Source organism: Leucopleurus acutus (genome assembly GCF_964270905.1).
Source record: "Leucopleurus acutus genome assembly, chromosome: 19".
Lineage (NCBI taxonomy): Eukaryota > Metazoa > Chordata > Mammalia > Artiodactyla > Delphinidae > Leucopleurus > Leucopleurus acutus.
In genome coordinates, this window is record NC_139161.1 from 52,154,087 (window position 1) to 52,180,466 (window position 26,380).

General features: G+C 60.4%; 2 protein-coding genes across 2 annotated transcripts in view; both read left to right on the forward strand.

The window, feature by feature from the left end:
• DNAH2 (dynein axonemal heavy chain 2) overlaps positions 1-3,624 on the forward strand; it is a gene marked incomplete at its 3' end in the record, with an annotated part of 86,420 nt that extends 82,796 nt beyond the window's left edge. The window contains exons 79-87 of the mRNA XM_082860253.1: positions 720-911; positions 1,082-1,266; positions 1,481-1,709; positions 1,794-1,945; positions 2,068-2,182; positions 2,670-2,846; positions 2,944-3,018; positions 3,174-3,324; positions 3,470-3,624. Of these exons, the coding sequence (XP_082716379.1) occupies positions 720-911; positions 1,082-1,266; positions 1,481-1,709; positions 1,794-1,945; positions 2,068-2,182; positions 2,670-2,846; positions 2,944-3,018; positions 3,174-3,324; positions 3,470-3,624 (1,431 nt within the window). The remainder of the gene's footprint in view (positions 1-719; positions 912-1,081; positions 1,267-1,480; positions 1,710-1,793; positions 1,946-2,067; positions 2,183-2,669; positions 2,847-2,943; positions 3,019-3,173; positions 3,325-3,469) is intronic.
• A 7,919-nt stretch (positions 3,625-11,543) lies between these two features.
• On the forward strand, positions 11,544-26,368 carry KDM6B (lysine demethylase 6B). Its single transcript, XM_082861794.1, has 22 exons — positions 11,544-11,557; positions 16,803-16,936; positions 17,029-17,170; positions 17,365-17,463; positions 17,564-17,783; positions 17,892-17,984; positions 18,066-18,227; positions 18,310-18,483; positions 18,573-18,911; positions 19,017-21,160; positions 21,273-21,399; positions 21,527-21,632; positions 22,506-22,711; positions 22,834-22,898; positions 22,981-23,052; positions 23,150-23,298; positions 23,443-23,557; positions 23,647-23,834; positions 24,018-24,159; positions 24,452-24,578; positions 24,709-24,879; positions 24,980-26,368. Exons 3-22 carry the CDS (start codon positions 17,034-17,036, stop codon positions 25,001-25,003), a joined length of 4,860 nt encoding a protein of 1,619 aa, XP_082717920.1. The 5' UTR covers positions 11,544-11,557; positions 16,803-16,936; positions 17,029-17,033; the 3' UTR covers positions 25,004-26,368.
• The last annotated feature ends 12 nt before the right edge of the window (positions 26,369-26,380 follow it).

A 26,380-nucleotide genomic window follows, 5' to 3' on the forward strand; every position in this document is an offset into this window, starting at 1 on the left:
ACTTAAGACAGAAATGGCTCCAGGATACCTGGTGAATCTGGTCCAAACGGCTCAAACTGCCCTTCTTATTGCACTCCATCTGCTCAATGGCCATTCTTTCCCCACCTGAGCACTTGCACTTGATTTCAGTTAGACTTCTCTTCTCACTTTATCTCCCCTTTGTGCCTTTATTTCTTCAATTCTTCCCATCTCTGGGAAACTAAGGCCCTCCTCTCAGCCTCGTCACATCCTTCCCATTTGTAAGACGTAGGCCAAATCCCAACCTGTTCATGAAGCCTGATAAATCCAATCACATAGAACGTTCCTCCTTGATGAGACACTATCTACTGACCCTTTGCCCATAGTTGTGTACATTTTTGTTCATCAGTAGTGCACGTTTATGTTTCTGTTCGTATTTTCTGGCATTTCCAAATTGAGTTGGCCTACCCACCATTGAGAACATCGTGGTTGAGGGGATCAAAAGGCGGGGGGGCGGAGACAAGAAGACAGGGCTGCCCCTAGTCCATACAGTGCCTGTGTGTGAATTAGAGAAAGGCACGCAGCCCCGTGAATGAGTGCACGTCCTGGCATGCAGCTCAAGGGCTGGATTTCAGCCTCCACTCGTCCCTTCAGCCAGTGCCCTTGTGCAGTGAGCAACGTCCACAACTGTACACGACGGTGCTAGGGGCAGGGCCAAGCAAGATGCATGTCATCCCACCTCTGTACTTCATTGTCCCCAGGGCCTAAAGGCCAACATGACCCGTCTTTACCAACTGATGACAGAACCACAGTTTTCCCGCTGCTCCAAACCCTCCAAGTATAAGAAGCTGCTGTTTGCACTGTGCTTCTTCCACTCTGTGTTACTTGAACGCAGAAAGTTCCTGCAACTTGGCTGGAACATCATCTGTGGCTTCAATGACTCCGACTTTGAGGTTTGTGCTAACCAGGGTCCCTCATCCCAGCCCTGTCTCCTTACACTTCCTGCCCCATGGCTGCCCTGCAGGAATAGCCACTGACAGGAAGCCTGTGTTAAAGCGCCCCTGGAAGGGCTCCTGCCATAACTGTGTGTGGGGCTGGGGGCTCGGGCTGGGGCCACACACAGGTGTCAGAGAACTTGCTGAGCCTCTACCTGGACGAGTACGAGGAGACGCCCTGGGATGCGCTCAAGTACCTCATCGCTGGTGTCAACTATGGCGGACACGTCACGGACGACTGGGACCGGCGCCTGCTCACCACCTACATCAACGACTACTTCTGTGAGCAGGCCCTGTCAACCCCCTCCTACAGGTGAGCGGGGCGCTGAATGGGGTGGGGGCAGCGGGCAGCACTGGGGGTAGGGGAAGTGTGTGAGGAGAGAATGTGACATGGGAGAAGCAGGCTTTGTGGGGTTGTGGGGCGGGGGCTGGAGCAAGAGCAGGGAGCTGGATGAATGGGGTCTCGGCCTGGCATGGGAGCCCCAGAGTCCCCACGACACAGTGATAATTATGCGGTGGCTCCCCAGGTTGTCAGTGTTGGAGACCTATTTCATCCCCAAGGATGGGAGCCTGGCCTCATACAAGGAGTACATTAGCATGTTGCCCGGCATGGACCCCCCCGAGACCTTTGGCCAGCACCCTAATGCAGATGTGGCCTCCCAGATCACTGAGGCACACACTCTCTTTGAGACTCTGCTTTCCCTGCAACCCCAGATTACACCCACCAGGGCCGGAGACCAGAGCCGGGAAGAGAAGGTAAGGACAGACGGACACCTGGGGGAGGGAAAGCAGTGAGGAAGAGGGGTCTGCACTCAGAGCTCAGAGCTCCTGCCTCGGCAGGTCCTTGAGTTGGCTGCTGATGTGAAACAGAAGATCCCTGAAATGATCGACTATGAAAGGACCCGAAAACTGCTGGCTATGGACCCCTCCCCACTCAATGTGGTGCTTCTTCAGGAGATTCAGAGATACAACAAGCTTTTGGAGACCATCCTGTAAGATGGAGGGCGGTTCTGTGGAACGTGGTGGGGGAGCACGAGGAAAGGCCTTCACTCCCTGCCTATGATGGCTCTCCCAGGCCCACCCCATCCCTAACCCTCCACCTTACCCTGTTCAGGTTCTCACTGACAGACCTAGAAAAAGGCATCCAGGGCCTCATCGTCATGTCTACAAGCCTGGAAGAGGTTTTCAGTTGCATCTTTGATGCCCACGTCCCTCCACTCTGGGGAAAGGCAAGATTACATTACTGTTGATCCTAATCCAACAATGAACTCTCCTTTCACCCCTGGGCCGGCGACCTCCTGGTTTTAAGGGAGCATATAGCAAAAAGCAGTGAGCCTGGGCTTTGGGGCCAGACAGATTCAAGGTTGAAATCTGACTCTGCCCTTTACTGACTTTGAAAAGTTATTTAGTTAGAAACTTACTCAGGGTAAGTTCCTAGCCTCTCCAAGGATGTTTCAAGGATCCCCTGTGCTGTACACAATGCTAGAAGGTGCTTCATTAATGGTAACTGGTTAATATTACTGGTGCTATTGTTAATAGTTGTCATTTTATGCTTCTTTCCTGGGAGTTGGCTTTTGGAGAGCTGTGCCGATCTATGGTTGGGGAACAGGGGCTGACAGCATATATTCTTCTTATAGCTGCTCCAGGTGTTGAAACAAGGATTTGAATGCATGAATAAGTGAATGAATAAACACACACTGCCTTCTCCTCCTCCAGGCATATCCCTCACAAAAGCCATTGGCTTCATGGACCCGGGACTTGGCCATGCGTGTGGAACAGTTTGAGCTGTGGGCCAGCCGCACACGGCCTCCTGTGATCTTCTGGCTGGCTGGCTTCACCTTTCCCACCGGCTTCCTCACGGCTGTCCTGCAGTCTTCAGCTCGCCAAAACAATGTGAGCAATGTGGAAAGTGTGGTGGGGATGGTTGCTGGGGACATGTATCTGCTCTCCTCTTTGGGGGTCCTCCCTTATTCTCACCTTCAATCCCCAGATTTCAGTGGACAGCCTCTCTTGGGAGTTTATTGTTTCCACTGTGGACGACAGCAACCTAGTGTATCCACCCAAGGTGGGAGCCAGATGTTGTCGGGGTTCCGAGCAGAGGGGGTTCTGGTGGAGAAGGAGGGTGCTGGGAGCAAAGGTGGGAAAGGAGAGGTTGCAGGACAGGGGTGCTGGCAACTGAGGGTCTAGATTTCCCCCCAACCTGCCCCCATGTCTCCCCAGGATGGTGTCTGGGTTCGGGGCCTATACCTGGAGGGTGCTGGCTGGGACCGGAAGAACTCCTGCTTGGTGGAGGCAGAGCCCATGCAGCTTGTCTGCCTCATGCCCACGATCCACTTCCGGCCTACAGAGAGCCGCAAGAAGAGTGCCAAGGGTGGGACAGTGCCCTCAAGCTTGCCGGCTCCATCCCTAGTTTGGATCCTAACCCAGTCTCTGCTCCACCCCTCCCCCACACTTGCTCCTGCCCTGCTCTGCCAGAGGCTCCAGGGTCTGACTCTTTCTCCTCTCCTTCCCCGAAGGCATGTACTCCTGTCCCTGCTATTACTATCCCAACCGGGCAGGCAGCTCAGAGCGCGCATCGTTTGTCATTGGCATCGACCTCCGCTCTGGGACCATGACATCTGATCATTGGATCAAGAGGGGCACTGCTCTACTCATGAGCCTGGATAACTGAGAGGACCTCCCCTTCTTCACCGCTTGAGGGAGGGTCGAGGACTCTAAGAGCCAAGGCTGACAATGCACCTCGGACAGACGCTGGACCTCACTCTGGCCTTGACCTTGGTTGAATTTGTCGTCTGAGGGGGCCCTGGTAATATCTGGTTGTGCTAGCCATAAAGGTGGGAGAATTGTATTGGAGCTCAGTGCATTAAAACACCCACAACCACAAGCCGTAAGTCTCTCAATGGGATGCTGGGGGTTTGGGGAAGGAGGAAGCCCAGGCCTTACGGAGAATGAGAGTTCCTATGAGTAGCTACTGGACCGGGAAAGGAGCAAGGGAAGTGGGAGGTCTTGAGAGGGAGGGGAGGCGTGGCCTTGAACGAACGGGCAGGGCCGTGGGGCCTAAAGAAGATGTGGCTAAATCGCTGGGCAGGACTTGAGCGAGTGGGGCGGGGCTTACTTTGGAAGGGCGCGTGATCCAAACGGAATCGGGGTTTGTCAGGCAGGGATCGGTGCTGGACCCCCGTTCCTTGCACCCTGAACCCTGTACCCCGCATTCGGCATGCTATTCGGCACCTGTGCTGAGGCGAGCAGGACCGGCAGAAAGCGGGGCGGAGCCTGAGAGAGGGACTTAGGCGCGGGCAGGGGCGGGACCATGAGAAGGGGGCGGGGCTGGGGCGCGGGAGGGGGGTAGGGGGGCGGTGTTTGTGTTGGAAAATCCAACTGCGCCACGGGGCGGAGCGGCCCCCCCAGCCCCGGCCTGGGAGAGGGGGGGCCGCTCGACCCCCTGGGTGACCTTGGGGAACCTGAACACCTGGGACACCCCAGAACCAGGTAACGGGGAGCCGCGAAGGCGTCTGGAAAGGGAAACCATCTCCGCGCAGTGGGGCGGGACGCCTGAGTCGCAAGAAGGGTAGAGCTGGGGATGGACGTTCGGGTCTCTGGAAAGGAAGGCACTGGGAAGAAGACTGGGCGTAGGACATCTGGGTCCCCTAGAAAAGAGCAGGGCGGGGGTGAGGGAAGAGCTGGGCGGCAGATGTCCTGGGTTCCGGATGTCGACAGGGGCCTGGGATTCCCCTTCCCGACCCTAGGGCGGGGGCGGGGCGCGGCGGTCCCTAACCGAAGGGCAGGACCAAAGATCAGGGTTTGCAGTTAGGTCAGTGCGATGGCCTCTTGAGGGCGGGTGTAGTCAGGGTTGTGTCTCAGGTCCCGGGCCGCGCCAAGTCTCCCTCTGGCTCTTCCCACGGGTGAGGTATGTAGCCTCAGCTCTGACCCTCACACTGGGAGCCCCGACAGCTTCCCAGCGGTAGCCTTCGCCCCCATCCCCTCCACCACACGTCACCTCCCTGCACTCGGCCTCACCCCGATAGTCTCCTCATCCCCGGTCCAGCCCCCACTCTGACACCTCCCGTTCCTAGCTTCTCGCCCTTCTCGGGACCTTCTCCGCTGAACCTTCGCGACGCAGCCGCGAGATGGCGAGAGCGAGACGCACAGCGCGCCTCAGGGGCCAGGGTGGGGGATGTGGCCGTGAAAGCAGCCGAAGCCCCCCGCCCCGGCCAGAGGGAAAGGTGGGCTGAGGTGCTTGTTTGACTTCCTGTCATCTCGGTCCCCCTCACAGGAAATTGTGGTCGGGAGGGCAAAGGGCATGGGCGGGGGAGGGGGTAGGGACTCCGCCTCCCGGAGCTGGGGTAAATAGTGGGGAGGGGGCACGCGGGCAGGTTGCTAAGCAACGCAGATTCGCTTCCTGTCTGCCGCGGCTTGTGGCTGATTTAGGATGGGAGTTGGCAGAGTGGGGGGCTGGGAGACTGCGGCGAAGGTCGAGGGCAGGTCGCCTGGTTCTCGAGACAGGGAGATCCCTAGGAGGAAGCAGGGGAGCAGCGAGCGAGCTGCGCTGCCACAGAAACGGACTCGGCGTTGGTCCGGAGGGAGGCGGGACCCAGGCGCGGCGCTGAGCTCTGCTCCCCTTCCCTCCCGGGGGTTGCTTGCCCTGTTGCCAGAGTAACTGGAGAGCTAGACTCAGGAGCTGGATTCCCTAACTCTCGCGTCCGCCCAATCCGCTCCAGCGGCTGCCTCTGACATCAGCGCCTTGGCAGCCAATGTGGAGAAGGCATCGTAGAGCGACAGGAAGAGGGAAAGGGGAGGGGAAGAGGTGGAGGCTGGGAGGGGGTAACTGCCCGGGACCCGCACGTGCACTCCCACACGCTCGCGCCCACTCCCCCTCCCCGCGCCGCACGAGCCCGAGTAAACCCCCCCCCGCGCCTGCGCGGCGAGTCAGCGCTTGCCGTTTCCCCCAGTTACCCCCATCTAGAGACTCTGTTCGCAAATTAGTACTGGGCTGCACTCACTCCTCAGCCCCGGGGGGAACCAGACGTATGGGTCCGCTAGCCTTTCTCTGGGTCTCAAGCCGTTACTGCCCAGCCTGGCGTGGGAGGAGCCAGCTACCTGTTCCCCACCAACCCCCAGCTGGCGCCCCACTCTCCCAGGTGGGCTGGGCGGAGCTGTGGTTTCCGGCCCCATATGCTCCGCCGCTGCCTTCCCGGGCTCTGGCTAAGGTTTCCTCTCCAAGACGAACGGAACGGGTATCAGCACCCCTTCCCGAGGCTTCACTCGCTCGGGCTCAGCTGCTCTTGGTGGCTGGGGAGGGCGCTGCGGGGAAGCCCCGGACGGGCCAGGTGACTTTTCCCGGACCATCGCAACCCGTCTTCGCGTGAATTCCTCCCCTTTGATGTGCACCAAAACCCTTCTCATCCCTAACGTTTCTTCCCCCCCTCGCCCTGGTGCTCTTTGCACCTCCCTCGGCTCCTTTCGGGCTGCCTCTCCCGATCTTCACTCGTCCTTCTCGTCTTCTCCCAGTTATATAACTCTTCCTCTTGCCGTGTCCTGATTTCAACTCCACAGACTCCGCCCTGGAACAGCGCGGGGAGGGGCAGGAGAGTTGGGACCCAGACAGATTCCGGCTGGCGGCCGGCTGGGGCACGGGGGATCCCGCTGATGGGAGACGGAGCCCCGCGGGACCTGGTGCCCCCGCCCCCCACCTCCCGCGCCCCACCCGAGATCTCGCCCAGGAGAGAGAAGGCACAGTATCTCTGAGAGGCGTGTCGGGACTCTGTCAGAAATGTGGGTTGGGAGGTCAGGGCTGGAGGCGGAGAGGAGGAGCCGAGAGGCCCGAGTCCAAGGGATTGGAGCCGCGTTGGGGGCAGAAGATAAGGGCGGGACGCCTGGGTTCCTTCCTTCCTCTCCTTTTTGGGTTCCCAGAATTCTTAAGGATATTTCCCAGGAAGCTTAGCCTGAGGCTCCTCTCCGCCCCTCGGGGTCAAAGGTCTGTGTTAAAGGTGGCCTGGGATGATGTCACCAGTGCACGTGCCCTTTCCATTCCGGCCCCCTCCCCCTACCACACCCCCCGCCCCGAGTCCAGCTGCAACCCCGTGCCATCTTTTTTCCCTCTCCCGTCCCTTGGCCTTAGCGTCCTGCAGGTGGGAAACCCTGGCCTGGAGTCTTGTGAGGGGGAGGGGCACGGGTGTGGTGTGGTGGACTTTGCCCCTTCGCTGGGCGAAGCGAAGCCTGGGTCACTTTTCCCTAGACTGGCACAGAAGAGCTTTTCCTGCAAGACCCCCGTCCCTCCTGGAAAGAGCCTCCCAGCAGTCTTTTTACTTTCCCACCTGCTGCATTACCAAGTGTCTCATTGCCCCCGCCCCTGCCCCCATATTGAGTTGAAGTAGGAGTGGTTGCCAGATAGCTACCTCCCAGGAGGCAAACTGTGGTATACTGCTGTGTGGTATACTGCTGGATACCAGCTCAGCCCTGACCTTAATCAATGGCACCCCACCCCCAGTCCCAACAGTGAGGAAAAGGGTCAAGAAACTGTATTAGACTGAAAAGTCAGGGCCTTTATTCTGTGTAGGTGGGTGGATCTCTGTCTCTTGAAGGAAGGGGACTCAGTTGATAGCTATGGCTGCCCTTCTCTATTAAGTCATGGGATTGGTTATCGTATTGCAAAAAATTGGTTTCTCTTTTTGTGTACCTTAGGGCTTGGGCTGTCAGATCAGACCTGGATTCCATTCCCAGCTCTGCCACTTAGTGGCTGTAGACACTTGGAAAGGTCACAACCTCCCCGTGCCTCATATTCTTAATCTGGAAAATTGAAATATTAATACCTACCTTCTAGGCAGTTGATAGGGAAAAAAATGAGATAATTTATGCAAAGCACTTAGCACAGTGCCTGGCACAGAATGAACACTGAATGAATGCTTGTTATGAAATGCTTATTATTGTTAAACGCTGTTATTATTTTTATTATTATGGTTGGTAGGCCTGCTTCAAACTGGCCAAGACCTTAGGAGTTCTCCAGGGAGGAGTGGAGAGTTTGTGCTAATTTGGTAGGGGGGGGGGCGGGGGGGGGCTGGGGATTAGCTTCCACTGCATTGTGCACTTTATTTGATGAGGGCTTTAGTCAGATTTGTATTGCTTTCTTTGCGATTATTTTTCCCCTTCTTGCAGAAGAAACAGCTAAGACTGTTCCTCTGGCTGCGAAAATAAAATAATTGTATTGTGGTTCTTGATTTTTGAGCAAGACCCCAGCCCCCTCCCATGCTCTTTGGAGCCTTTCAGTTTGCAGAGGGACTCCACAGTTTCCTTTGCGGGGACAGGGCTGGCTGAGGGGTGTGTAAAAGGTTCGGGTGGGTGGGTAGAGAGACTAGTGCTGGGGGCTGGGGGGGGGCGGGTAGTTAAAGGAAGAGACCGGAAGGGAGGAGGAGGGAGCCTGCTGGTGGGGAGGGAGGGAGGGGGGGGGAGGAGGAGGAGGAGGAGGAGGAGGAGGAGGAGGAGGTGGAGGAGGAGGAGGAGGAGGAGGAGGAGGAGGAGGAGGAGGAGGAGGAGGAGGAGGAGGAGGAGGAGGAGGAGGAGGAGGAGGAGGGGGGAGGGAGGGGGTTGGGGAGAGCCTGCTACAGTTCTTTGTTTGACTCCGGGACTCAGGGACGGGGAGGAGGAGGGAGGGAGGCAGAGGCTGCAAGCGCCGGGGCAGGCCCAGGAGGCAGAGGAGGGACCGTCTCCCCCGCCCCCCCAGCCCCCACTCCCCCCCCCCGCTACTCCCCCCCCTCCCTACCCGGACTCCGGGGGCACCGCCGGGGGACAGACACCCAGCAGGTAACCCCGGCCTGGCTCGCCCTCCCCTCTCGGGTTTTCCTCCACACCCTCCCAGATGACCCCTTTCCCCGGTTCCGTCTCCCCGTTTCCCCCGGCCTTGCCTCTTTGCCCCCGGCCCTTCTTGTTCCATCTCCCCACTTGGGCTAGTCGCCCGCTGGCCGCGCCGCTGTCTCGTGCAGCCCAACTCCCTTCCCCTCGACCGACAGCCTGTGCGCCCCAGGTCTGCCCGCGGCACCTTTCGGGGCTCTGTCTCGCTGCTTCTCCAGGCTTTGCTTTCCTTCCGACCTGTCCCCTGGGGCTCTGAGGAAGGAGGGAGTCCCTGTCCTTTTCTCGTTTCCCCAGTTCCCCGCCCCCCAACTCTGGCCCCTTTCTCCTTCTAGCAGTCTCTAGGGGTGGGGAGAGAACCGGAATTTGGGGGGCCCTCTGGAGGGGCAAGGGGCTATGTGTCGCGGGCGAAAGGGTCTGTGAGTGTGTTTGGGGTGGGGGCGGGGACGGTTAGAGACCCGGCTGCCTCTCTGTTGTCCCTTTAAATGGCCCTCACATTTCTGGGGACTCGTGGGGGTAGGTGGCAAGCCTCTGCCTGGGGGGCAGGGCCCTCTGTTCGTCCACACAATCAGGGGTGGTAATGATTTAAAGGGACAGCCTCGGTGTGGCCGCTGCCACCCTGCGCCAGCGGGAGGGGGGAGCCGGCAGGCCTTGTCTGGGGAGGCTTGGCTGGCGAGCAGGGCATTTGAGGCTGAATCTGTTTCGGGGCCTGCCAGGTCTGGGACAGTGCTGCGGATGGGACCTGCACGGAGGGGTGACAGCTTGCCTGGGGGGCACTCAACCCGGGCCTTCTCCAGGGCCCCACCTTTGGGTTCATGGACTCCTTGGCCAAGAATCCTTGAGTCTAAACTACGGAGTCTGTCGGCCACCAGGTGGGGGCCACCGGCAGGTCTGCACGTCAGCAGCCTGTCCTGGGCACACTGGAGCTGGCCCTTCAGCTTCCCCTTTTGTTGTTTGGCTCTGTGCACAAGAAAGCCCCAGCCCCTCCCCCAGCTCCCCCTTCCCGTCCACATGCCCCCCCCCCCAACACACACACCCACCCCAGCTGTTGGACAGATGAATTACAGCCTCCGGCTTGGGGCCAGGGCTGGTGAGGGATTAAAGCTCTGGGGCTGGCCCTTTAAATGGCTGTTGGCCCCTCCCCCACTCTGGTGTCCAGACACCCCATACACACCCCGCTGACCCCCTTGGCTGACCCCCTTGGCTGCCCCTCACTTCTCCTCTTGGTCTGTCCTAAGGCCCCTCCCCAGCATCCCCTTCTTCCCCAACACAACCACAAATACAAATGCTACAGACTAACACACACACACACACTCACTCTCTCTCTCTCTCTCTTTCTCTCTCTCTCTCTCTCTCTGTTTCTCTCTCTCTCTTTCTCTCTCTTTCTCTCTCTCTCTCTCTCTCTTTCTCTTTCTCTCTCTCTGTTTCCCTCTCTCTCTCTCTCTCCCTCTCTCTCTGTTTCTCTCTCTCTCTCTCTCTTACTCACTCACTCTCTGGTCTCACATTCTGAGTGTCCCTGTCCTGGAGGGTTCCAGCCTCAAGCTCCCTTCTCCAGCAGAAGGACCTTGCCTGCCTGGCCTCCCTAGCCTGCAGCTGACCACTACCCTGGCCAGGTGAGGGGCCTTGCATGGGTCAGAAATAGCACCTCCCCTGGGGGCAGTGTCATCAGCAGCTGAGGCAGCTTGCAGCACATTGCATCATGGAGGCTGGGGGCTGGAGGCCTGAGCCTCTGGGGCAGGGGGAAGGATGGGGGCTGGAAGGACAGGGAGTGGAGAGGCTAGACTGGGAGCCCAAGTGTCTGGGTGCTTAAGGGCAGAGAACTATGGCTAAGAGGGCAGAAAACATAGGTCCCTGAGGAGTGAGTTTGAGGTGAGGCAGACTTAGGTCTGACCCCTGGATGGACACCAGATTCTTGGCCCTGGACCTAGACACCTAACTTCTTGTCTCTGAAAGTTAGGAGGGGAGGGAGTGGGCCTCTATCACCTAATTGGGCCACATAGAGGAAGGAGGTGATGCAGAAACAGGATATGGCCTTGATGGGTTGATGGAAGGGAGGCTTGCAGCAGAGGCCACTTCCAGACCCAGGCCCAGAGTCACAGTCCTTGCTGAGGAGGAAGACTCCTCCCTGCTGGGCCCGTTCATCTAGTCTGGCCACCTGTGCTGCTCACCAAGACCTGCCTGCACCAGCCTGAGGGAAGGAGAGGGGGCAGAGTCCAGAAGGTGGGGTTGTCTGGTGTCTTGATAAGGTTAGGGAGGAGGCAGAACTGAAGGAAGAGTTTCTGTGAGCCTGAGGCCAGGACTGAAGCTGACCTGGGTGCAGATGTCAGAGGCAGTTAGGGCTACCCTGGGGCCAAGGACTCTCAGCAGGAGGGTCCAGTCAGAAGAGGGATCATGGGTTGGGTGTCCACTGTGGACTTAACGCAGATGCTGTAGCATGCTCCCCTCACTCCCTGGTCCAGGCTGCTTCCTAAAGGGGAAGGCTGGAGGACCACTCTTGGGTTGGCTTTTTCTGGTTGCCATGGAAACAGATTCTCTCATCCCATCTGACCACCAGAGCCAGGTTTCTCCTCAATAAGGGGACAGGGGGCATAGGAAAATTCTCCAGCTTGGGAGATCCCACCTCTAACTGGCTTTTTTCTTTTAGGTTCCCCCAGGCACCATGCCAGCCCCGTAGTACCACCCACCCCACCCACTGTGGTCTGCTGCACCCTACTGCTGGGGCGCTGCTTCCAATGAGACAGGGCACACCAAACTCCCATCTGGTAAGTCCTGCCCCTGAGCAATGCAGCGCCTCCCCGCAACAGTCCAGCTCTGCGCCATATGCAAGAAGGATTGATGTGATCTAGATCATGCCCACTCCTCAGAATGGTCCAGTCCAACTCTGAGCATCCCCCCCACCATGAGGTGATTGAGTGGTTCAGTCTTCCTCATTTATGGAGCTCCCCTCTGTTGCCTATGAATGGTTCATCCCTGTACTTCACCAGCCTCTCAACTACCACCAAAAAATCACCCCTCTTCCCCCTCCCCACCAGTGCTACAACTCAGTTACTAAATTGAATTAACCTGGAGTTTGCAGGCCAGAAAGTAGAGATAAGATATTTTTTTGGAATGAGGAGGGCTTTGCCCCTGTAATAGTTGTTGAACAGCCTGGCTTATGGAGGGTGATCGGGAACTGATTTGGAGAGATACTGGAGGCCATTGTCACAAAAACCTGCCGTTGCCATGGCAGTCTTGGCATTCCCACCCTTCCAGATCCCTTCGGTTCCTCCCTCTCCCTACTGCACCACAGCATTTGCCCCATACATCCTAAATCTTACTCCTCTTGTGCTTCCCTCTCTCTTTCTGCCACTTCTCTGCCTAAGGCCCTGCTCCATCCCATCCCCCATTCTTCTGTAGGAGAAAAGGGGTACCTAAGCCAGAGACTTAAGTTCTCTGAGTGTGTGTTGCTCTTCTCCACTTCTCACTAAGTTTTGAGTGGGACTGTTTTCTTCTATGTATCTCTCACTATTTGGCGAGATGTTTTGCACATTGGGGTGCCTCAGTGGAATTGCGTTGAATGAATGTGTTAACTGAATGAGCTTCAGGGCCAAGAAACCAATGGCTTCTGAGAAATGCTGCACAGCCTCCTACCTACACCTTCTCTAGAGACATAAGACATTTGGGATGGTACTGTGGGGGAGAGCTGAGGGGCAGGCTGACCTAGGAAATGTCCTGTGAGGATAAAACCAACAGAGAATAGTACAGAGGCATTATAGAAGAGTGGTAAGAATAAGGCTCTGGAAAGAAGCCTAGCTCTTACTCTCTCTTGTGGAATGACCTTGACAGAGTTATATAACCTCTCTGAGCCTCAATTACCTCATCTGTAAAATGGGGTAGTACTAGGTCAGGTTCTGGAGAGGAGTTTTTTTAAAATGTATATAAAGTGCTTAACACAGTACCTGGCATGTTATAAGTATTCACTAAACGCTAGCAATTACCATCACAATGGGAGCCACAGGGAGCTGTGAGGATAAGTGAGGATGCTGAGGAATAGGACAGAACTTAAATGAAGGCACCCAGACCTCCAAATGCTTGACTCAAACAGAAGGATCACTGATCCAGTAAGACATCAGGATTCAGGGGAGTGGGGCGAGGAGTCTGCCGGGTCAGCCTGCTCCAGTGTTTCCCTGACTCTGTTCAGGAACATGAAGGCAAACACAGAAGGGCATGTGCAGAGACACACGTGATCACGGCAAGTGATGCAGAGGCAGTCCCAGACAAAAGACCGAGACAGGAGCCAGGCAGACACACAGACAGAGACAGCCCCTCGGAGTCGTGTAGACAGGCATAATGACAGGAACGCATCAGACACAGGCACTGATGGAGACAAGATGAGCAGATATGCAGGTGCACACGGAGACAGACACCGGGACTCATACACAGCCGACCTTGTCAGAGAGACTGGTGAACACAGCGGTCCAGTCAGAGGCAGACACAAGGCTCGCAGTGACACATAGCGGGCCAGGGCCGGCACTGTCACTTCTCGGTGGGGGGCGGGGAGGGGCCAGCAGCGAGGGAAGGCTGGGGAAGGGAATCCCGAGCGGGCGGCCTGCCCGGGGTGGCTGAGTCAGAGCGGAGCCCCAGCCGGCGGCCCTCCCCTACGCCTCCCCCTCCCCCAGGTAAGAAGCGAGCTGTAACCCCTCGCTTCCACCAGGCAGAACGGAGCCTGACAGGGAGCGGGACGCGGCGGGGTTCCGGGCCGGCCCCACCTCCTCGCGCGTGCCGCGTGCCTGCTAACTCCCTGCTCGGTAATACCCTAATTGCGGGGTCTTGTCTTTGGCCGGCACGTGAATCTGCGTGCTCACGTCTGGACCCTCATCCCGCGCGGCGGGAGCGGTGTGCGGAGGGGCTCCTCCGGCCTGGAGCCCAGAGAGAGTTAAGTGGGTGTGTTTGATAGAGTGGGTCCCTCTCGGGGCGCTAGGGGGAGGGGGCCGGTTAAAGTCCCCGAGTCCAGAGCCCGGATGGAGGGGGCGGAGCTGGGCTTAGCCGGGAGTGCCCGGATGGAGAGGGCGTGGCCTCGGCAGGAGAAGAATTAACCCTTTCTGAGCGGCTGACTCCCAGTACTGTGGGTCCGACTGGAGAGGCTGGAATGCCTGCCCCAGAAGTATACCGTCCTCTTTGGCCGTGTGCGTCTACCTCTCATCTGTCTTTGAGGAGTCTCTGGGTGTCTGTCTTTGTGCCTGCCGGTGATTGTCCCCTCCCCTGGGTTAGTACGGACGCCAAGAGTCGGGGAGGGCTATTCCTGCCCCAAAGCGAGAGTGGAGGTGAGAGTGGACCGCGAGCCGGCTGCTGGCGCCTGGGGAACAGGTGTGACCGCGGCGTCGGGGCTGCCCGGCGCGGGGAGGGGCCGTCATGGGGGAAGACGAGAGGGGAAATTCCGCGGGACCGGTGGGGAGCGGTGTGTGGGCTGAGTTGTGTCTGCCTCTGACTGTGTGTGTCTGTGTGTGTTCAGGGAGGCGGGGGCTGAGTCAGTGGGAATAGGGGAAGGTTTTCTGGGTGACTCATGCTCCCCCACCCCAAGCCTGAATCAGACCCCGAGGGAGGGCTTTGTACAGGAGGCGGATGGGAAGTCAGGCGCCTGGGTCCCTGGTGGGGACAAGGATCCGAGGTGGTTGGCGAGAGTGAGTGTGTGTTTAGTGTACAGGAAGTTTTTGTTCTCAAGTGAGGGCTGCTGTATTCCGAGTACCGGCGTAGGGGTTTGTGGATAGAGGTGGAAAGGGGCTGGCCGACGGGACTCGCTGTTTTAGGGAAAGCTGAGTCAGTTCCCCGTGGGAAAGGGGAAGTGGTAGAGGGGAAGTGTCATCATCGCAGAAGGGGAAGCTGCATTTCCTGGTAACTGGCAGCGCCCTCGGCACCACTTCCCAATCGGGGATCTGTTCCTCTGATGTCTGGACCCCGGCTTCCCCGTTTTCCCATGTCTGGTCCATGGGTCCCGGGACTTAGGTGGGGGCAGCCGGCCAGGGCTATGCTTGACCGCAGTTAAGCGCTGTGCTTGGCCCAGGGCTCGGTAACTGACATAAAGGCTGTATGGTGAGGAGAGAGAGTTCTGACCGAAACTCCGCGTGAACCGCGGAGAGGGTCCGCAGAGCCCAAGCGCCTACTAGGGCTCGCCGGGGAGTGGCACGCCGGGACCTGTAGGGTCCAAGCGCTTGCGTGCAAACAGACGACCTTGCCCTGCAGATCGAGGACTGTTTTCACCAGAAACCCGAATGCCCTTGTGGGCTGGGTGGAAATTTCCCCACAGCTCAGACTTCTCTCGGCGAAGGCGAACTTTCCAGCCGCCCCCAGCCCCTCGTCGCGCGTTCTCCCCCGGCTTCCTGCCCGGCGCTAGCTCCAGCTGGAGCGCTGGCCCCGCCCCCGCCGCTTTGTACTCTACACTCGCCTCTCGCAGCTCTTTGTACTCTAGACTCTCAATGGACCGATCCCGGGAGCGGAGCCGGCTTCCTACCTGCGGGGACGCGGGGTAGGCGAGCAGGACGCGCGGGGACCGAGATCCTGGGCTCAGAGAGGCGAGAAGGAAGAACTGGGGCTAAAGGGAAGGTGCCCAGGAAGGGGAGCGCTGCTCCCGTCGTGGGTCGAGCCAGCACCGACGGGAAGGGGTTGGGGGGGGTGAAGGAGGAAGTGAAACGGGTTCTGGGTTCTTTAAGGGAGTGGGCGGTGAGAGTGGGACAAGGGTGATGTCACCGCCGGGCGGGCCCCGCCCTCCTCCTTCCTCCCTCCTTCCTCCCTCCCGAAGGACCCCCCCCCCCGTACTCTTACACACGCCGCTTCCGCTGCGCAAGTAGCCACGTCACGGGCAACCCCCGAAATCCCCCCTCCCTTGGGGGGCGGGGGCCACGTGGGCCGTGGGGAGCCGCGTGGCCCCGGCGGGGAAGGGCATAGAGGATACGGGAGCCACGCGAGAGGGGCCACTCGGGACCGCTGTGCGCGACTTCTCAGAAGTTGGGGGATTAGAGGACGGTTTTGGTTTTGGGGGTCGGTTGGTATTGAAGGCCTACAGAACCAGGGGAAGTGGAGGAGCTGAAGGAACTGGGTATGAAACTGGGGGCTTGACCATGGTTTGGGATGGGGGTCAGGCGTGGTGGGTGGAGCGCTCAGATCGCGGCGCGGGCAGGTTTGGGTGCCTTAGAAGTCGCCGTGAGTGGCCAGCCCTAAACAGTTCCTAGGGGGTGGGGAGGTCAGGCACTGGGCGAGGTGAAGTGAGGAGGGGGAGCGCCACCTGTGTCGGCGTTGTGCATCCGTCTGCTGTCCGTCGGTGTTAGGCGGCGGGGTAGGGGGCGTTTCGGGCGGTCTAGCGCGGACCACCGGCGGCTCTGTGGGCGCGTGGGACTTGCGGGTAGCTCCATGCCCCAGGTCGGCCCGAACGTGCGACCCGCCGCCTTCACCCGCACGGGTTTCAGGCTCCGCTTGCCTCGACCGGCCTAGTGTCAGCTTGGAGATGGAGACCCTAGGTGGGAGCCGCGGGGTCACGTCGGGGTCACCCCGGGCAGAGCCTGTCTGACCGGCTCCGCCGCCCCTCCTCCCCCGGCAGCGGCCGGGCTAACCTCGCTCCTATTGGTCCCGGCCAGGCTGTTACTGAGGCGGAGACACGGGTGATGATTGGTTTTCTGGGGAGAGAGGAAGTCCTGTGATTGGTCAGGTCTCCGGAGCTCGCCGACGCCGGGAGAGAAAGCTCCCACGGAGGCCGGGTAAGCGGCCGCAGCGCTGTAGCTCGGCCCGCGGGGCTCCCTGCTGGAAGCCTAGCAGCGCAGCCACCCCATCGCACCGACTGGCCCTCCCGCTGCCCCCACTCCCCTGAGGCTCCTTAGGCCGGGTGGGCCGCTCCTCAGGGATAGCCAGCCTTGCGCAGATCACAGACCTGTGGGCGCCACAGCCAGGCCAGGCCAGCCCAGCCCAGCCCAGCCTAGCCTGCGGCCCCGACTGTGTGCTGGCCCGCTCACCTTACTCCTTTCCCCCTCCTCTCCGTAGAATTGGCTGTGAAAGGCCCTGGGCGACCATCTGGGGGCAGTGGGCACTCCTGTCAGAGCGGCTGGAGCCGGACCATCGCCCCAAGGAGCTGGGGCAGGGGGCCGTGCCCGATCTCTGGGGCCACTGCTGACCTGGTAAGGGAAGACTGGGGCCGCGTCGGCTGTGTGTACCCTGACAGCTCAGTCTCTGTTCCCAGTAGGATCATAATCTCTTCTCCTTGACACAGGCTGGATGCATCGGGCAGTGGACCCTGCAGGGGCCCGCGCTGCACGGGAAGCCTTTGCCCTTGGGGGCTTGAGCTGTGCTGGGGCCTGGAGCTCCTGCCCGCCCCATCCCCCTCCTCGGAGCGCATGGCTGCCTGGAGGCAGGTGAGAACTTGGTCTGTCTCTCTGCCTCCAGGCACTCCTCTTCCCATCTCTGCTCCTCAGTCTCTCATTTCTGCCATCCCGTGGGCCTCAGTGCAGTCCTCAGCTGCTTTCTCTTGTTTCCTCAGTCCCCTCCTTCCTAGGCAGGGACAAGACTTCCAGCTTGCTGTACATTAACAGAGCCCTTCTCTCTCCAGGTGCTCTGCCAGCATCGGGCAGCCCCCACTCCCTGCTCCCCTACCTCCTTCACACGGCAGTAGCTCTGGCCACCCCAACAAACCGTATTATGCTCCAGGGTGAGTGAGAATTGAAAGGTGCTGGGGATGGGAGGTAAGGCTGGGGCCTTAAAAGAGTTCGCCAAGCCTTGCCACCTCCCCCCCCCCTTCTGCTCTGTAGGACACCCACCCCAAGACCCCTCCATGGGAAGCTGGAATCCCTGCATGGCTGTGTGCAGGCATTGCTCCGGGAGCCGGCCCAGCCGGGGCTGTGGGAGCAGCTTGGGCAGCTGTACGAGTCAGAGCACGACAGTGAGGAGGCTGTACGCTGCTACCACAGCGCCCTTCGATACGGAGGAAGCTTGGCTGAGCTGGGGCCCCGCGTCGGCCGACTACAGCAGGTGGGATGAGGCAGGACACAGGGGGCTAGGATTGTGCGTTCTGACTCAGTGCCCTCGTCTTACGTCTGCCTCTGCCCTGTGCTGTGCACTCTTCCCCCACCTCCTCAGGCCCAGCTTTGGAACTTTCATGCCGCCTCCTGCCAGCACCGACCCAAGGTTCTGCCTCCCCTGGAGCAAGTGTGGAACTTGTTGCACCTTGAGGTGAGGCTGGGACTGGGCGGGCTAGGGAGGAGGGCCGGGCCAGGTCTGCACCGGTGCCATTCTCTCTGTTTCCGTCCTCAGCACAAACGGAACTATGGGGCCAAGCGGGGGGGTCCCCCGGTGAAGCGAGCCGCCGAACCCCCGGTGGTGCAGCCTATGCCTCCTGCAGCACTCTCAGGCCCCTCGGGGGAGGAGGGCCTCAGCCCTGGAGGCAAACGCAGGAGAGGCTGCAACTCTGAGCAGGTATGATTGTATGTGGGCGGGCCAGCAGCAAGTGGGCAGGCTGGGGCGAGGAGTGGGACTCTCACACTCTGTTATCTTCCAGACTGGCCTTCCCCCAGGGCTGCCGCTGCCTCCGCCACCATTACCCCCAGCCCCACCCCCGCCTGGCCTAGCCACCAGCCCTCCATTCCAGCTGACCAAGCCAGGGCTGTGGAGTACCCCGCATGGAGATGCATGGGGCCCCGAGCGCAAGGGTTCAGCACCCCCAGAGCGCCAGGTGAGCACCTCTCTGTGGCCCCCTCACCTCTTATCTCCAGTCCCTGTGTCCTTCGTTCCTCACGCAGTGTCCTCCTTTCTCGCCCACAGGAGCAGCGGCACTCGCTGCCTCACCCATATCCATACCCAGCTCCGGCCTACCCTGTGCACCCCCCCGGCCACCGGCTGGTCCCGGCTGCACCCCCAGGCCCCCGCCCCCCAGGAGCAGAGAGCCATGGCTGCCCGCCTGCCACCCGTCCCCCTGGAAGTGACCTTAGAGAGAGCAGAGTTCAGAGGTCGCGGATGGACTCCAGCGTTTCACCAGCAGCAACCACCGCCTGCGTGCCTTACGCCCCTTCCCGGCCCCCTGGCCCCCCCGGCACCACCACCAGCAGCAGTAGCAGCAGCAGCAACCCTGGTCTCCGGGGCGTGGAGCCGAGCCCAGGCATTGTGAGTGACAACTGCAGGTGGTGGGCGGAGTGGTGGGGGGGATGAGTGGAGCTGGTCTAGGGTGGCTGGAGCAGCCCTCTGACCACCGCCGTCCTACACTTGCAGCCCGGTGCTGACCATTACCAAACTCCCGCGCTGGAGGTCTCCTCTCACCAAGGCCGCCTTGGGCCCTCAGCACACAGTAGTCGGAAACCATTCCTGGCGGCTCCCGCTGCCACTCCCCACCTGTCCCTGCCACCCGGCCCCTCCTCACCTCCTCCTCCCCCTTGTCACCGCCTCTTACGCCCTCCACCCCCCCCTGCCTGGCTGAAGGGCCCAGCCTGCCGAGCAGCCCGTGAGGATGGAGAGATCTTAGACGAGCTCTTCTTCGGGGCTGAGGGACGCCCCCGCCCTCCCCCGCCACCCCTCCCCCACCGCGAGGGCTTCTTGGGACCTCCGGCCCCCCGCTTTTCTGTGGGCACTCAGGATTCGCACACCCCTCCCGCTCCCCCAACCACCAGCAGCAGCAACAGTGGCAGCCACAGCAGCAGCCCTACTGGGCCTGTGTCCTTCCCTACACCTTCCTATTTGGCCAGAAGTATGGACCCCCTTCCCCGCCCCCCCAGCCCAACACTGAGCCCCCAGGACCCACCTCTTGCACCCCTGACTCTTGCCCTGCCTCCAGCCCCTCCCTCCTCTTGCCACCAGAATACCTCAGGAAGCTTCAGGCACCCGGAGAGCCCTCGGCCCAGGGTCTCCTTCCCAAAGACCCCCGAGGGGGGGCCGGGGCCATCCCCAGGCCCCCTGAATAAAGCCCCCCAGCCTGTGCCGCCCAGGGTTGGGGAGCTGCCTGCCCGAGGCCCTCGACTCTTTGACTTCCCCCCTACCCCACTGGAGGACCAGTTTGAGGAGCCAGCTGAATTCAAGATCCTACCTGATGGGCTGGCCAACATCATGAAGATGCTGGATGAATCCATTCGCAAGGAGGAGGAGCAGCAACGACACGAGGCAGGCGTGGTCCCCCCGCCTCCTCTGAAGGAGCCCTTTACATCTCTGCAGCCTCCATTCCCCACTGACACAGCCCCAGCCACCACTGCTGCCACCGCCGCCACCACCCCGGCCACCCAGGAAGAGGAGAAGAAGCCACCACCAGCCCTGCCACCACCGCCGCCTCTAGCCAAGTTCCCGCCACCACCCCAGCCACCGCCAACTGCGCGAGCCCCACCAGCCAGCCCGGCCAACCTGCTCAAGTCCTTGGCTTCCGTGCTGGAAGGACAAAAGTACTGTTACCGGGGGACTGGAGCAGCTGTTCCCACCCGGCCTGGGCCCTTGCCCACCACTCAGTATTCCCCCGGTTCCTCTTCAGGTGCTACTGCCCCACCGCCCACCTCCGCGGCCCCGAGCGCCCAGGGCTCCCCACAGCCCTCCGCTTCCTCGTCATCTCAGTTCTCTACCTCAGGCGGGCCCTGGGCCCGGGAGCGCAGGGCGGGCGAAGAGCCAGCCCCGGGCCCCATGACCCCCGCCCCCCCGCCCCCACCCCTGCCGCTGCCCCCTGCTCGTTCTGAGTCTGAGGTGCTAGAAGAGATAAGTCGGGCCTGTGAGACCCTTGTGGAGCGGGTGGGCCGGAGCACCGCAGACCCCGCCGACCCAGTGGACACGGCAGATCGAGCGGACAGCGGGACTGAGCGACTGCAGCCCCCAGCTCAGGCCAAGGAGGAGAGCGGTGGGGTGGCGGCCGCAGCACGACCAGGGAGCAGCAAGAGGCGGCAGAAGGAGCACCGGCGGCACCGGCGGGCCTGTAAGGACAGTGTGGGTCGGCGGCCCCGGGAGGGCAGGGCCAAGGCCAAGGCCAAGGCCCCCAAAGAAAAGAGCCGCCGAGTGCTGGGGAACCTGGACCTGCAGAGCGAGGAGATCCAGGGTCGTGAGAAGGCCCGGCCGGATCTGGGCGGGGCCTCCAAGGCCAAGCCGCCCGTAGCTCCGGGCCCTCTGCCAGCTCCTGCACCCTCTGTCCAGCCCACACCCCCGGCAGCCCCTGTCTCTGGGAAGAAGGCTCGGGAGGAAGCTCCGGGGCCACTGGGTGTCAGCCGGGCTGACATGCTGAAGCTGCGCTCACTTAGTGAAGGGCCCCCCAAGGAGCTGAAGATCCGGCTCATCAAAGTAGAAAGTGGTGACAAGGAGACCTTCATCGCCTCGGAGGTGGAAGAGCGGAGGCTGCGGATGGCAGACCTCACCATCAGCCACTGTGCTGCCGACGTCGTGAGGGCCAGCAAGTGAGTGGGGGGGGGGGGCTGTCACCGCTGAGGCTGCTGGCCTGGCCCTGCGGGAGACTCCCTTCCCCCAGCACTCTGATATTCCTGTTCTCATCTCACTGTCCTTCTACAGGAATGCCAAGGTGAAAGGGAAGTTTCGAGAGTCCTACCTTTCCCCTGCCCAGTCTGTGAAACCGAAGATCAACTCGGAGGAGAAGCTGCCCCGGGAAAAACTGAACCCGCCCACACCCAGCATCTATGTATGAGTGCCCTGCGTGTTCAGAACCGCCCCTGCCTGAGGGTTCTAGGACAGTGTTGGAACTGTTGGGGGGCCCTGAGCCTGGGACGGGGCTCTGACCTCAGCCCTGTCTCCTGGTTGTCCCGCAGCTGGAGAGTAAACGGGATGCCTTCTCGCCGGTGCTGCTGCAGTTCTGTACAGACCCTCGAAATCCCATCACCGTGATCCGGGGCCTGGCAGGCTCCCTGCGGCTCAGTGAGTGTGGAGGTGGAAAGACGTGGGGAGGGCTGTGAGGATCTGGGGCTTTGGGGCCCTCGGAGAGCCCCCGCTCTGGAAGACCCAGGGCCACAGCTGTAGTGAGCTCTCCTCAGTCACGTGTAAGCCATATTTGAAGAGTGCGCTGAGTGATGGGTCAGCTGACCTCAGGCTTTCCTCCCCCCATCTGTCTGTCCCCAGCAGCAGGCAGGTGGGAAGGGGATGTATCTCGGGATCTGGTTAGAGTTACTTCTGGTTTTCTTGGTGATTAAGGTTGTGTAAAATCCAAGGAGACTCATGGTTTGGGGCTTTCTCTTTTTCAACCTTTTATTGTGCACAATTTCAAACACCTTCCAAAGTAAAAGGAAACCATACTGAGTTATAAAACTTAATCCTGTTTCCTGTAAAAATTAATCTTGTTTCCTCTGTTTCCTTGTAGCCTTCTCTTACCCACATATCCTCCCTTTCCTCCAATGTTACTGAAGCACGGTCTAGGCTTTTACTTGATGAAATCTTTCATTGGATCCAATGAAAACTTAAACTGTTATTCATTGAGCACCTATTGTGTGCCAGGTGCTTTGCACATGTGGCCTCATGGACACCTGAGGACTCTGGGGGAGGGGCTGGGACTCAGAGCATCAGTGGGAGAGAGGGGGTTGGTTATGATGCAGGTAAAGGCCAGGCCCCGGGAGGGCCAACCCTCCCAGCTTGATGAGGGGCTGGGGTTCTCGCCTGTTCTTCCTTGGCTGAGCTCTGAGAAGCCTGTGTCCACTGCGTCAGAGTCTTGGGGAGCAAGAAGGGAGAGGGTGAGTTGGGGCCTCGCTCCCCGCCCTCTGCCCCTGCCCCAACACTCTGCTTGGCCCTCCCTTGCAGACTTGGGCCTCTTCTCCACCAAGACGCTGGTGGAGGCCAGTGGTGAGCACACGGTGGAGGTGCGCACCCAGGTGCAGCAGCCCTCAGATGAGAACTGGGACCTGACAGGCACGCGACAGATCTGGCCCTGCGAGAGCTCCCGTTCCCACACCACCATTGCCAAGTACGCGCAGTACCAGGCCTCATCCTTCCAAGAGTCCCTGCAGGTGAGAGGCGCGCACGGGCAGAGGTAGGGGGTGTGGAATCAGGGGACTTGGAGCCCCAGCTGAGGTGGGAGGGCTCCTGGAAGGCCGCTGACCCAGGCCTGCCTACCCCTGTGACCAAGCAGGAGGAGAAGGAGAGTGAGGACGAGGAGTCCGAGGAGCCGGACAGCACCACCGGAACCCCTCCTAGGTAGGGATGCTTTGCCTCTGCCCTTCAGGACTCCTTCCTTTCCCTGCGCTTCCCCACCAACCTGTGCTCTTTGCCCTCGCAGCAGCGCACCGGATCCGAAGAACCATCACATCATCAAGTTTGGCACCAACATCGACCTGTCCGATGCCAAGCGGTCAGTGGGGCTGAGGCCAGCAAGCTGGGGCGGGAGTGCTGATGGGTCAGCAGAGTCGGGTAGCTGCTCACTTCTGTTGCCTCCCTCGCCACGGCAGGTGGAAGCCCCAGCTGCAGGAGCTGCTGAAGCTGCCCGCCTTCATGCGGGTAACCTCCACGGGCAACATGCTGAGCCACGTGGGCCACACCATCCTGGGCATGAACACAGTGCAGCTGTACATGAAGGTCCCAGGCAGCCGAACGCCAGGTGCGCTCTTCACGGGGCTGCGGAGTGCGTCGCGCCGCGAGGAGCGCGGGGGGCGGGGCTGCCGCCAGCGCTCCTCCGTCAACCAATGAGTGCGCGACAAGCCCGGCTCCGACCAACCGTGCAGTTCTCTGTTGCCCCCTTCAGGCCATCAGGAGAACAACAACTTCTGCTCGGTCAACATCAACATTGGCCCAGGAGACTGCGAGTGGTTCGCGGTGCACGAGCACTACTGGGAGACCATCAGCGCTTTCTGCGACCGGTGCGCGCCGCCCTCCTCGGGTAGATAGACCCCCCACGCCCTGTCCCTGGATTCCCAGATTTCCATCTGACCCTGTGGCCACCCTCCAGGCATGGCGTGGACTACCTGACGGGTTCCTGGTGGCCAATCCTGGATGACCTCTATGCTTCCAACATCCCTGTGTACCGCTTCGTGCAGCGCCCCGGAGACCTTGTGTGGATTAATGCGGGGACCGTGCACTGGGTGCAGGCCACCGGCTGGTGCAACAACATCGCCTGGAACGTGGGGCCCCTCACCGGTGAGGGGGCGGGGCCGGTGGTGGGGTGAGCCACTCAGCGGTGAGGGGCTGGGGCCCCTGGGGAGTGAGCCCCGTGGGGGGGGGCGGGTTTGGAGGGTGCCAGGCCAGCCGTGAGGGAAGGGGCGGGGGCCCAAGTGTCTCGGGCTGTTGGGGAATCCTGTCATGACCCTCTCTGGCCCGCAGCCTATCAGTACCAGCTGGCCCTGGAACGATACGAGTGGAACGAGGTGAAGAACGTCAAATCCATCGTGCCCATGATTCACGTGTCCTGGAACGTGGCTCGCACGGTCAAAATCAGCGACCCCGACTTGTTCAAGATGATCAAGTGAGGGAGGGCCCTGTTTGGGAGGGAGCCCATCTCCATCCGACCTGGCCCGCCTTGTTCTTCCTTGTTCCAACCCCTCCTCCCCCACCGCTCCACCTTTTGCCGCGTGCCATGCAGGGCTGCCGTGCTGGGCGGGTGACAAGGCCCCTGCCCTGAGGAGCTTTGTTTTCCAGTGGTCCAAGTAGACAAAAGCCACATAAAACCTCCACTGTGACGGGGATGTGTCGGGGGCTGTGACCCGGCCCGAAGCGGGGAGGCCCCGCCCCGCCTCACCACCTCGCCCCGCCCTTAGGTTCTGCCTCCTGCAGTCCATGAAGCACTGCCAGGTGCAGCGGGAGAGCCTGGTGCGGGCCGGGAAGAAAATTGCCTACCAGGGCCGGGTCAAGGACGAGCCCGCCTACTACTGCAACGAGTGCGACGTGAGTGCGCCCTCTCTCCCTCGCGCGCTTCCTCGGAGGGAGGCGCTCGTCTCCGGCCTCCCTCCCTCTCTCCCCTCCTTCTCCCCCCCCTCCCTCCCTCCCCTTGACCGCCGCCTCCTCCCCGCCGCAGGTGGAGGTGTTCAACATCTTGTTCGTGACGAGTGAGAACGGCAGCCGTAACACGTATCTGGTGCACTGCGAGGCTTGTGCGCGGCGCCGCAGCGCAGGCCTGCAGGGCGTGGTGGTGCTGGAGCAGTACCGCACGGAGGAGCTGGCGCAGGCCTACGACGCCTTCACGCTGGTGAGGGCCCGGCGGGGCGGGGACCCGAGGGGGCGCCGGGGCGGGCCGGGCCGGGGGTGGGCGATCGCGCATCCTGAGCTCCGCCTGCTCTCTCCCGCAGGCCCCGGCCAGCACGTCGCGATGAGGCCGGACGCCCCGCCCGCCTGCCCGCCCGCAGGGCGCCGCGGGGCCACCAGCACACGCCTGGGCTGGACCTAGGTCCCGCCTCTGGCCGGGAAGGGGGTCGGGCCCAGCCCTTCCACCCCATTGGCAGCTCCCCTCACCTAATTTATTAAGAAAAAGAATTTTTTAAAAAACAAATATGAGGAAAAAAGGAAAAAAAATGGGAGACGGGGAAGGGGGCTGGTAGCCCCTCGCCCACCAGCGCCTCCCCTCACCGACTTTGGCCTTTCTAGCAACAGACACAAGGACCAGGCTCCGGCGGCGGCGGGGGTCACATACGGGTTCCCTCACGCCTGCCAGCCGCCCGCCCGGCGCAGATGCACGCGGCTCGTGTATGTACATAGACGTTACGGCAGCCGAGGTTTTTAATGAGATTCTTTGTATGGGCTTTACCCCTCCCCCAGAACCTCCTTTTTTACTTCCAGTGCTAGCTGTGACCCCTGTACATGTCTCTTGTTTATTCACTTGGTTATGATTTGTATTTTCTGGGTTTTTTGTTTGTTTTGGTTTTTAATTTATAACAGTCCCACTCACCTCTATTTATTCATTTTTGGGAAAACCCGACCTCCCGCACCCCCAAGCCATCCCGCCCGCCCCTCCAGGGACCGCCCGCCGCCGGACCCTCCCTGCGCCCCAGTGTGTGTCCGGCCCCGGCCCGTCCGTCTCCGCCCGTCCGCCCGCCCGCGGCTCCAGCCGGGTTCTCATGGTGCTCAAACCTGCTCCCCTCCCCTACGTCCTGCACTTTCTCGGACCAGTCCCCCACTCCCGACCCGACCCCAACCCCGCCTGAGGGTGAGCGACTCCTGTACTGTAGGGGAAGAAGTGGGAACTGAAATGGTATTTTGTAAAAAAAAAATAATAAATAAATAAAATAAATTTTTAAAGTTTTAAAGAAAGAACTATGAGGAAAAGGAGCCCCGTCCTTCCCAGCCCCGGCCAATTTTAAAAACACGGACCTTCCCCTTACAACCCACCCCCCTTTTCTTTTTAAGCGTGAAACAGCCCAGGGCCAGGGCCTCACTGGGGCAGGGACACCCCGGGATGAGTTTCTCTGGGGCTTTATTTTCGTTTTGTCGTTTTTTTTTTTTCCTCCTCCACGCTGGGGCTGCGGAGGGGTGGGGGGTTTACAGTCCTGCCCCCTCGCACTGCACTGTCTTTCTGCCCCAGGGGCAGAGGGGTCTTCCCAACCCTACCCTTATTTTCGGTGATTTTTGTGTGAGAATATTAATATTAAAAATAAAATCAGAAAAAAAAATCTCTTTTCGATAAGTGCTGGTGGTAAGCAGGGAGAACACTGGGAAGAGGGCGGCGAGACCGTGATTGATGGGGAGGGTAGCCC

Excerpts from the sequence above, each read along its gene's own strand:
- KDM6B (XM_082861794.1), top strand. The coding sequence starts at position 17,034 with ATGCATCGGGCAGTGGACCCTGCAGGGGCCCGCGCTGCACGGGAAGCC. Across the intron at positions 17,464-17,563 it reads AAACCGTATTATGCTCCAGG|GACACCCACCCCAAGACCCC; the intron begins GTGAGTGAGAAT and ends TCTGCTCTGTAG. Across the intron at positions 21,400-21,526 it reads CGCCCACACCCAGCATCTAT|CTGGAGAGTAAACGGGATGC; the intron begins GTATGAGTGCCC and ends GTTGTCCCGCAG.